Source organism: Macrobrachium nipponense, chromosome 3 (genome assembly GCF_015104395.2).
Source record: "Macrobrachium nipponense isolate FS-2020 chromosome 3, ASM1510439v2, whole genome shotgun sequence".
NCBI classification, from domain to species: domain Eukaryota; kingdom Metazoa; phylum Arthropoda; class Malacostraca; order Decapoda; family Palaemonidae; genus Macrobrachium; species Macrobrachium nipponense.
In genome coordinates, this window is record NC_087202.1 from 70,602,881 (window position 1) to 70,615,380 (window position 12,500).

Consider the following 12,500-nt stretch of genomic DNA (forward strand, 5'->3'; position numbering starts at 1 on the left):
GTCAAATAAGAATTTAACCTTGTCTAAATATTCTTAAATATATATATACGTATATGTGTGTGTTATGTGTGTGCGTGTGTATAAGCTAAGCTAAGTGGAGTTTTGACTGTTATTCAGGAGGCGAACTATAATATAGATCCCAACAACTGTCAACAAGAACTAAACCATTCGGCTACAATCTCGTGCGCACACACTCACACTCACACACGTACACACACACACACACTATGCATAAAAAACTTTCCTTTATTTTACGTATGAACATGCAATCTCCTGATAATGGCACTTTAACATTCCAAAACCTCCAAATCTGCGTTAAATTCTTAACACTAAGAACTTCATCTACTCAATTTGAATTAGGGCAAATTCACAGTCTTTTTCACATAAGCATCTGCTGATATAGTTATGCGTTTCACGTCTATTATTTTTATTGTTCCAACAACTCTCTTTCAAGATGAATACCACCCACGTCTCTCTTATGAAGTATTCTACATCACGTTGACATAGGCCTATGTTGCAGATAATATTTATCATGTTTATTCTGACGAAATCCGGCACAGCGAATCTATTCGTTTTTCTCTGGTAATAGGCTTCCCAAGCTTTTATTATTCTGGAATGGTCTTTTCAAGTTTTCACATCGCGAGTATAAAAGTTAATCCTCAAGTCTAGAGAATAGAATGTCTGGATGTTTACTCTCGCTGCCTTAGGGCGAGGTCGAAAGGATCTGAATGTGGCCAAAGCCTTCGAAAGACCTGACGTCATGACCTGAGCTGCGCGGAAAAGTTCTTTTTTAGGGTCGCGGGTGGGTAGACCCTGTATAGTCTAGGCTCCAGACCCCCAATGAATGGCCCAATATGGTTCCATACCCCCTTTTCTCAAGTTCACTTAAATCCTATTTCTTGACAATATAACTTAAAATACTTAATTTAATACATAATTTAGGTATGAATAGCTAGGAACATACAAGAATATGAAAAGCATTTATAGTTTTATAGTTTATTTATAAAATGTACCCATCATGCACTGACACATTAAAGTAAAATATATACAAATATCCCAGCATGTGGTTCTCATACCCCCAAGGGGTATGGACATCCCTTGTTAAGAACCCTTGGTCTAGACCTTGGTTAATCCTTTCTATACTGCCATATTCAACATCAATGTTACATCATAATTCTCTGTAATATTCAGTTTACAGTCCAGGGACACTGCGCTCTCCCAAACACGGAATTTTCCACGAGTGTTGTAAGTAAAATTTCATACTTCTAGTATATCGTTCGCTTATTCCTTTTTAGAAATAACTTTGGAGGACTTTCGAGAACCTCCCAATCTTTTGCTTTTAAGCTCATCAAATGTCCTTATTTACCTATTTACGCCTACTGTGGTTACTAATCAATTCCTCTACTGATAAAGTCCGCTTCCTTTCCAGCAGCAGTTTTCTAGCGATCTCTTCAAAAAATAACACCATCAACCTTTCGCTTCATCGTCCTCTGTGGGCGTCTTTCCAACGACATCATATATCCTCAAATCCATTTGCTCTTTCACCTTTCTCTTTGCTCCACATCCCTATGCAACATTTTAAATTTTCTCCAAACCTTCAACAGAATATGCCCTACTCTTCTCCTAACCGCCCCCCAGAATTCAATATATTTTTTTTTTCCATCCCACTCTTTATCTACATGTACATACGCACACCACTTGAACAAGAGCACTGTGACACACACACACACACATTATATATATATATATATATATATATATATATATATATACATATACACCACACACACACACACACACACACACACACATATATATATATATATATATATTATATATATATATATATATATATATATATATACGTATAAAATATAAGGTTGTCTGAAACTCACCTCGCAAATCTGATAAGTAAGCGAAGTGGTGCACTCAGCAGCGTTAACCCCCTACCTCAAGACCAGTGATTCTTAACCTTTTTATTACCACGCCCCCTCTGAGAGTTGGTACTTCCCTACAAGCCTCTCTCACATCTATGAGTGAAATTCCCTCCCAGCTTTAAAGGAAAGAAATAATGAGAAAGAAAAGGGGTTTCGAGAGATAGGGAGGGAGGTAAATAATTACAAAACATGGCCAAACCCAACGAGCCTAACTAGAATAGTGCACAATAAGAAACTAACACTATAAGACGATACTTTTGCATTTTTTCATAAAGTTCTGGATATTAGTTCCTCACTCTTGTGAAGAGAATAACGAATATGATTAGAAAATTTTTTATTTTTCCACAGCGCTCACCCCCAATAGAAATTGCTGACGGCCCAAGGTTAAGAAACACTGCTCTAGATGTTCTTTCTTCCGTAAGAGAGGTATCCTGTATGTTCTAATAAAATAATCAACATGCTCCAAGATCATACGAAGAGCGCCGTAAAACTGATATTCTATTATTATTATTATTTATACTTAGGAAGCAGACCCTCTCTCAAGCATACTTTATTAAAAGTAATGGCTACTTCAGCAGCGTTACACTTGTAGAGACTTTTCTATTTTCCGAATGGCGGCTTTTTCCGTGCTACTTAAACAGGCTAGTAGAGCGCTTATAGAGGGCATGATCAAATACAGAGTCAAAATCGGTGTATATATTTGAATTTTACAGATAAATTATGATACCACAGTCATCAAAGTCATTAACGATTCTCTCTCTCTCTCTTTCTTGAAGCGAGCTTTCGTCTGGAGCTGCCAGACATCCTCTAGGCTAGGAAGCTGAGGATGGACTGCTCTTGGTGTGGTGTCCGTCCTCCTTATATTTGGTGTCGACAGCAGGGGGTTTGCCCCATGCTGATCTCCTATTGGCTGGTGGCAGTAAGTCTTCTTTTTCATTGGTGGCTTGTCTGTTAAGTAGCACGGAAAAAGCCGCTATTCAGAAAATAGAGAAGAGTCTCTACAAGTGTAACACTGCTGAAGTAGCCATTACTTTTAATAAAGTATGGTTGAGAGAGGGTCTGCTTCCTAAGTACACTAATAGTCGGCTACACGACCTGTCGGCAAGAAATAATGCGGACACCAGGAGCTTTAGAAAATCCTTCCTACAGCAGCAAATAGTGATCAAGACTACCAAATTGCGTGCCCTCCAGCGTTTAAGGAATGGAAAGTAAGGCATGCACAGGGTGCAGAAGAAAGGTGTAAGAGGAAAGAGAGGCGAGGAGGAGGGTAGGTATGGCTATGGCAAGGGCAGCAGAGCAGTAGAATGAAAGCCTAACAACAAGAGATGGAGAAAAGGGTATCTATAAGATTTCAAACTTGAGGAAAAGGCAGACAGGATGTGGGTAGATTGGGTGTCATCAAGGAGAGTGATGGAAATATATTGTATGAGGAGGAAGACATTAAGAAGAGATGGCGAGAGTATTTTGAACAACTGTTAAATACTGAAAATGAGAGAGAGGAGACAGGGGAGGCAAAGAGGGTGGAGGGACCAGTGAGGGAGATACAGGATACAAGTAAAGAGAGCATGAAGGAAAATAAAGACTAGTAAATCACCAGGTCTATCGGAGTTCCAAATTGAAATGCTTTAATTACTAGGTACAGAGGGGGAGAAATGGATGCTGGATTTATTAAAAGCTATATATGAAGAGGAAGAAATGCAAAGGGATTGGGAGGAGAATCTAATGGTATATATATATATATATATATATATATATATATATATATATATATATATATATATAAGTAGATGAAGGCAGGCAGGAACACACAGGAATTTGATGTTTTGACATTTATTCCGACGTTTCGCAATACACTATTGCATCTTCAAGGAATTCTACAATAGATGTAAATAAAATAATTAAAAAAAATTTTTTTTTTTTTTTTTTAAATTCTAAAATTAAAAATAGTTATCTATAAGTCAATTCAAAAGCAGACCATATTTAAAACACAATAAGTTAAGTTAAAACACAAGTAAAAAAAAAAAAACATGGATGCTTGATGATTGCCCATTATCTTTACGCCCCCTGTTTTATGCTCGATACGTGGACGACACTTTTGCCCTTTTCAGGCGTGAGGTTCACTCTGAGTCTTTCCTTGAATTTGCTAACTCACGTCACCTTAACATCACGTTTACTATCGAAAAGGAGCAGGAGTGTCGTTTACCATCTTTAGACGTTTTGGTATCTAGGGATAGTAACTGTTTTAAAACCACCATTTTTAGGAAGAAAACCTTTACAGGTCTGGGCTCCAATTTTTATAGTTTTTGTTTTTATAACTTTTAAGTTAAATTCTGTTTATACACTTATTCATCGGGCACTAATAATACTCACTTCAGATTGGCAACTTTTCCATAACGAAATTACCTTCCTTTACAAATATTTTAACGATAACTGTTTCCCTACCAAGATCATTAACAAGATCATACAGAAATTACTCAGCAAAAAGTGTTCTAGCAGCCCTTTGTATTTTAACGTTCCAAAGTAAAAATTCTACGCATCCTTTTCGTACATAAAATCTGACAACTTCCGTACAGGCTTCACTAAAATAATCAATAAACATTTTAATGCCTTTGACGTAAATTTGATTCCGAAAAACCCCCTTACAATTAGCAGCCTTTTCAGCGTAAAAGACCGACTCTCCCCTTTGATGACGTCTAATGTGGTATATAAGTATACTTGCCCCAGATGTGATATGGGAAATTATGTGGGATCCGCGAAGCGTCTTCTTAGGGTACTAGTCGATTCTCATAAGGGGGGGGGGGGGGGGGGTGGGGGGGGGGGGGTGGGGGGGGGGGGGGGGGGGGGGGGGGGGGGGGGGGGGGGGGGGGGGGGGGGGGGGTGGTTAGCCATAGAACTGGATGTCGCCTGTCCAACCCAGATGCATCCAACATAGAAATCATTCTTTAAAATGTAAAACTAACATCCAATACAAAGATTTCTCTATAATTGGACAGGTCAACAACCCTAAAGAGCTATTTATTTTAGAGACGTTGAAAATCAAACTTGTTCCCGTTTTAAATACCCAGTCCTCAGCTGTTCAATTTTTTTATCTTGACTTTGTTGTTGTTCTTAAAGCCTCTTATTGTTTACTTTTCGTTTCTGCCTTCAGTTTTACTCTTGACTTTGATCTGGCAGGTTAGCTCCATTCCTTTAGTTATTTATTTTTATTATTATATTATATATTTTTAATAAATCCTTGTAGATTAATGTTAAATTCCATGTTTTTTTTACTTGTGTTTTAACTTAACTTATTGTGTTTTAAATATGGTCTGCTTTTAAATTGACTTATAGATAACTATTTTTTATTTTATAATTAAAAAAATTTTTTTTTTTAATTATTTTATTTATATCTATTGTAGAATTCCTTGAAGATGCAATAATGTATTGTGAAACGTCGGAATAAATGTCAAAATGTCAAATTCCAGTGTGTTCCTGCCTGCCTTTATCTGCTTAATGTGACAGTGCCGAGTGGCCTCCTGCTGATTTTGACTATATATATATATATATATATATATATATATATATATATATACATACACACACATATACACACACACACAAGCAGAAGGGAGATGTCATGGATGTGAATTACAGGGGAATTAAACTAACAGAGCATGGATTGAAAGTTTTAGAAAGAGTGCTGGATGAGAGATTATGAGAGACTGTAAAGATTGAGTAACAGCAGTATGGATTCATGGAAGGAAGGGGGACGGTGGATGCCATCTTCATAGTAGACAGCTACAGGAAAAGAGGTTAGAGGGAAACCAGGAGTTCTATTGTGCATTCATAGACCTAGAGAAAGCATATGATAGAATCTCAAGAGTAGTGATGTTTTGGTGTTTAAGGAAAAGGAAAGTCCCAGAAGAAGTTGGTTGGGCTGGTCGAGATATATAAAAGAACGCTCACAAAAGTGATAACAGCAGTTGGGGAAACAGAAAACTTTGAAGTTAGTGTTGGATTACACCAGAGGTCAGCATTAAGCCCATTTTTGTTTGTGCTAATCATGGATGTGTTGAGTGAAGCGATCAGTAATGAAGTGCTGTGGGAATTGTTGTATGCCAATGATCTGGTGATTACTGCTGAAAATGAGGATGACCTACAGAGAAGGGTTGGAGAGTGGCAGGAATCTTTAGAGAGGGGTGGCTTAAAGGTGAATGCTGCTGAGCAGTAGGGAAGATAGAGACAAAATAGTAATACAAGAAATAAGAGGCTCGATTATAAAACAGGCAGAAAAGTTTAAATACTTGTATCTACTTTAAGCCAAGAGGGAGGATGTGAGGCTGAAGTTGACAGTAGGATAAAAGCAGCATGGAGGAAGTGGAGAGAGGTAGCTGGAGAGGTATGTGATAAGAAAATGCCAATCAAGTTACAAGCCAAGATATATAACACAGTAATCAGACCAGTGCTAATGTATGAGGCAGAAACATGGGCTCTAAGAAGAAAAAAGGAAGTAAAGCTTGAGAGAACAGAGATGAGAATGCTGAAGTGGATTATGGGAATACTGCTGCTTGAGAGATTGGCAAATAATGATTAAAGAAGACGGGCAGGCTTAGTACAGATTACAGAGGTGATAAGAGTCACAATTAAGATGGTATGGGCATGTGTTGAAAACGATATAATCTGACGACGATATTATGTAACAGAGAGAGAGAGAGAGAGAGAGAGAGAGAGAGAGAGAGAGAGAGAGAGAGGAGTTATAATGACTCTTATTTAATGAATATATAAGTTATAAAAAAAAAAAAAAAAAAAAAAAAACGCCTTCGCTACCTATAGGCTCCATCTTAAAAGTTCTTCAATTATGTCCTCATCCAGTAAGGGTCCACTCTTAGGTGTACGTAATTTTCAAGTGTAATTTCAAGAATCATTCGGAGGTCTGTCCCCTCAAGAGCATTCACGACGAGGAGTGGCGTTGTGAGACTTACATAACGACTTATAAGTACGCTGAGATGTAATTTGAATGAATAAATAAGTAGTTCCTTCTTTGCTTTTCTCCCTCTGAGGAATGATTAGCGTTTGTTAAATATCTTTAAAGAAGACACTGTGTTTCATCAAAGCTTTGAATCTGTCCTTTCGAACTTTCTACACATTGCTAAAGACATGATTGTGAACTAATTTGTAAAGTGTAAATTAGCCGAGTGGGAATCTTTTTCACCTTCCTCAGCAAATCAGGAATATATTTTATACCTGTGCATTTATTGCGCTAAATCTTTATTAATTATTGTCAATACTCCACCACAACCCGTTACAACAATTCACTCCAGTTGACTTCCCGTTTCTTCCTTGCACCCACAAGGGACTCGAGCATCGCCCATAAGAGGGCAAGACCGCGTATCTACAAAAACGAAACCCAACACAGATCACTCCTGGAATTCTATTGTGGCAAGTCTACGTTTACACTTACGAAGGTATACAATACATAGATATCAAAATCATCTACAAATATCTGATGAATGTGTTAAATCTGTGGTAATCCCTTGTGGCCTGATAATTCCTCCGTAAAGGCTAATGCCCATCCGTCCGAATGTTACGACATTGACTTACAATTATTGACCTAAATTATATATATCTGATGGAGGCAAATCCCATTACCATTATCTCTGATATAAAACATTTCTATCTGGACTGAAACTTACAGGTAATGAAAGAAGTGATTTTCACAAGGGTAACTGCAGACCAGAAAATCATCAAACTTTGCACAAAATATTTTAGAAGATTGTTGGCATTCTGAATAACTAATGATAACTTGGCAAAGAAGTTATTTGTTATTTATTTTCTTTCTCCATTACTCTATACATGACATTCAGTTGGCAATAAATTCATTGTCAAAATTCGTTTTATTCTTAAAGTACAGAGAAATAACAAACGGAATTCAACCAAATGTTAAAAATGGATACTGAATCTCTCACTCACACACATATATAGATAGATAGATAGCTAGAGAGCATATATATGTAAATATATACGAATAGTGTGTGTATATATACACACACATATATATGCGTATATATATATACATATATACATAATCGCCTCCTACCACGTATGCCGCAAAGGGCCTCTGTGAAATTCCCGCCACTCATGTCCCTCCGGTGCTTTGTCTTCCACAAAGCTCCACTCATCTCAAGCTTCACTACTCATAAGTAGTTCTCGTCCATTTATGTTTGGGTCCTCTAACTTTTCTGGTCACTGGGACTCGGCTGACATTAAAAAGTAATATTCTCCACACTAAAAAATAAATACACATATCTGTACATGCATACATGTATGTAATTTTAATAGCCACAATGTACCCCTGACTCGGCGTTTTCCTCATATTTTTCCAAATATCAACTGAGAAGCCCTTTCTTTCGGTGGTGGACTCGAACCCACGCACGGTAGGAAGAGTAAAGAACCACTTGCCACCACTATGCAAAAAGGGATATGGGATCAAACTCCTTTCGGCTCAAATACTGTATACATAAAACTGACGAATTCTGATGCATCTTCCAACAGCTAGAATAGACCCTTGCCAACCACTGTAAATAGTGTTAGGCAGTTATTAGTTCATATACCGATACACAGATAGAATCTACCAATCACTTCACCAGAGATACACGTGTTTTCAATACCCGTAATCACTAATTAACTTTTCTACCGTCATAATTAAAATATTTACATATTTGGTGAAAGTTACAGTCTGCATATATGTATATATATATATATATATATATATATATATATATATATATATATATATATATATATACACACACACACACTAAATATCAAATTCACATTAACTTTGGAATAAGTAACATCCAAAGGAAATTTTAACTGATAAAGTCATCCACCCCAAGAATGATTCAAGCAATATTTAAAGCTTAATATGTATGTGCATACGTACACACACAAATATATTACACACACATACACACACACACATACACACACATACACACACACACACACATACACATATATATATATGTGTGTGTGTGTGTGTGTGTGTGTGTGTGTGTGTAGAAAAAAATACTTGCTGTACTTACCTCTAGTAGTAGTTGGTATTACTGGGCATTTCTTCACTTCATCAGGACTGATCCCTGTGAAATAAAAGCAGACATTTATGGAATTTCAACAAACCCTGACGTTAAAGTGTCAAAAGATAATTCGTCTCTTCAAGATGACATATACATAAAAACAACGTAAAGTGACTATCTGTCAATCACCACCACCTTAAAAGCAATGTCCACATCAAAATGAAACTGAAGGGCAATATTCTGTGATTCGGTACATCAATCACATTAAGAGTTACAGAAATAACAATAGCAAATGTTCAACGTCAAGGTCATCATCTCCTCACCTTTGCCGAAGCACTCCGGGGAAAGAGAGAAATCGTCGATCCCGAGATCTCCGGAGAATCTGGCTCCTCGCACGTTGCCGATCAGGATCTTGTACCTGAAATTGAATGGGGGACACTCACTTAGCCCAGGCTCACATCTGTAAAACCTAATTAGCGACAATGGAGCTATCAATAATGAAGAACTGAGTCCTCAACACAATCCAAAAGTGCGCGTGAAAATCTTCTTCTGATGAGATGTGATCGAAAGAGGGTGGGCAACGCTGAATTTTCGATAATGCATTTATTTATTTTTATTTTTATTTTAATCCGTTGCAAGTACCCGTTCCAACGAGAGCTGGCCGCAGTGAACAGGTATTTGCTACTAGTAATGACAAAGACGCGCTAGGGACAACTAAGCCGATGCCATGTCCTCATCCGATTAAAAATTCTAAATGTCAACAGGTCTCACTTGAAGACTTAATTGCTAAAACCCTAATAACGCACTACATTAAAACTATTCTTATCAACTGATATAAACATAAAAAATATGATCTATCAGACTACATAAAACCAGGTCACCTTTTTTTCCCGAGTAACCTCATCATAAACCACATGAAGGGACTTCACTGCTCTTGATTAATATTATGAACGTCCTGTCAGCTAGATATGATGGAAAAAAAAACGCGTAATAGGAAAAGTCACTTGGCACACAGCAAGGGATTTTCAGTGGGTTGGCCTTGGCACTCGGTACTACAGTATATGAAGACGAGTTGGGAAGTTTGTGTTTTCTTTGACGCTATATCATGCTCCCCTTGGGATTCTCCCTCACGATGTAAATAAGACATTTCAGCAGGGACTGACACATTTTACGCTGTTTAATTGATCACGCACATATGCATTTATTACTCTTCTCTCTCTCTCTCTCTCTCTCTCTCTCTCTCTCTACAAGAAAGCAACCCAGTCACATAACAAAAACAGACATCGGTATATAGATACATAACTTAGTCCGCTGGTAAAATTAAATTTTAAATCATTGTCAAGATTGGCATAATCGCATTTTGAATCAAATAGACTACACCAACGACTTCCAAACATTTTTACCAATTTCCAAATTGTATTATTTTATTTCTAATTTCTATGGAATACCATTCGTGATTGTTTTTTTTATTTTATTGCGTAAGTATTTAAGTATTTTTCAGTTGACACTTACTGCCTCTTGTTATCATATGAGCCAAATCGCTCTATACAAGTACGTCACTTACAATTGTCCTTACGATGCGAAAGACAAATATAAGTGGCGTTTATTGCAGAAAATACACTCACTTGAAACGCACACGAAAACTAAACGCCACTGAGGTCTTCACTACAAATAAAATACAAAATGGAAAAAAAATTTTTTTTTAACAAAAATGAATGAAACAGAAACAAAAACTGAATATGTGAGAAAAGTGACTGATGTAACACGTGAATTAATATATAAAGACCTACACGAATCACCACGAATAAGAATATTTGGCCACTATTTCGACTAAAGCTTTCAGAGGTCTCTCTCTCTCTCTCTCTCTCTCTCTCTCTCTCTCTCTCTCTCTCTCTCTCTCTTCGCATCTTTCTAGCGGAAGATCAAAGAGGTTCCTGGAGAGAGGGCCTCTTCATTCCAACCGGAAAAAGAATGGAGGAGCAGGAGAAAGGAGACCTGTTCAAATTTAGAAATACTACTACAACACTTTTCCTAGTTATATTTATGACGTTAACATCAAGGACTTGTTTTTCTATAGTTTACCTACTCGATAAGCGTGAAAAATTAGCCCACGAGTTCCTCCCAGGGGGCCCACGTCTCTGTCTGTCTGTCTTGTCTGTCTACCAACCAAGGTGACCCAGGTTTAAATTCTGGGTGACGATGGACGGAGGAACAATCTTCGTTTAAAACCTTCCGCGTCTGTTACCCAAAGAAGTTATTTCTCTAGCTGGTAGTTTAAAGAATGTCGACTGAGATGGTTGCAACCAGAATTAAAAAGTACCCTGGCTACCAGCCTCATCTGTGAAGGGTAGTAACCACTTTCGCAAAGGAGGGGTACTAAATAAAAGGAAATTTTCCATTTTTAATAAGCTCGTGTCTTTGGATGCCCAGTACGGTGATGGTTCAGGTCCATCTTCGGCCCTTGTTATATATATAGCCCCAAATGGTTTCCGATGGAGAACACCAGGAAACCAGACGCCAGTTGATGGAATATTTCGTCGCAAAACCAAGTTTCCCGTCTGGCGTGATCGAGTGAGCAGTTTCCGATAAGCCAATCATAAAGAAGAAACTGTAAGAATCTCCATGTAAGGAGACGATGATCTTCAAAAGTCTCATCATCAGCCCCGACCCATTAGTGGTATACAAGTTCCCATAGGATCTTCCTAGGAAGGACAAATAAGTATACAGGAGGACACAAAGAGATATACAGACGACGCAGTACGGAAGACAGAGAGGGAGGAAAAGCCCTATCTGTTATACCTGTAGGAGAAAGTCCCCCTCAGACGGTTTGGTAAGACGGCTGCACCTTACCCACACTGCCCTTGGGAGGTTAGCGAGTTCATATCACGGACTGGTTGTCCTACCATGAATGAACCGTATGTGGCTTCCACGAACCAGTGTCAACGTCCCTGACCAGATGAATAATTTACGAGATATTTAAGTATTAATTTTTTCGTCCTATCTTCCAAACTATTCCCCTTATCTTCAATTACTTTGTTATATCTTATTAGTACATAGGTGGGTGTGCGTAACGTTGAATGAATAATACACCGTATTGATTTGCGAGTTTTCTTTCTGTATGCTTCTATATTGTTTCCAGTTGCTGGTGCGGGACTGCTTTATTGAATAAGTATGAGGGAGCCCCTGGCAAAGTGAGCCGAATCGTAACACATCCCAAATCCCAAAAGAAATATGTACACACATATATAAATAAATAAATAAATAAACATATATATATATATATATATATATATATATATATATATATATACTATATATATACATTCACGCTACTTATGAAAGATCCCCGGTGGAAATGATCACTGAAGGAGAATTTTAGTGATAAATGGATCGGTACCGGCGGGGTCTGGATCACTCGATTGAGTACCTTCCACCAGCTCCCTCCAGTCGACGGTCTAACCACTTAGCGCGTGAACTATATTTAATATATATATATATATAGAATATA

At 37.6% G+C, this 12,500-nt stretch overlaps 1 protein-coding gene across 1 annotated transcript in view; it reads right to left on the bottom strand.

The window, feature by feature from the left end:
• The window catches only part of LOC135221802 (tyrosine-protein kinase receptor-like), a 1,041,187-nt gene that overhangs the window by 359,630 nt on the left and 669,057 nt on the right, over positions 1 to 12,500 (bottom strand). The window contains exons 10-11 of the mRNA XM_064259659.1: positions 9,316 to 9,410; positions 9,002 to 9,055 (exon numbers count right to left, since the gene is read on the bottom strand). Coding sequence (XP_064115729.1) covers positions 9,002 to 9,055; positions 9,316 to 9,410 — 149 coding nt within the window. The remainder of the gene's footprint in view (positions 1 to 9,001; positions 9,056 to 9,315; positions 9,411 to 12,500) is intronic.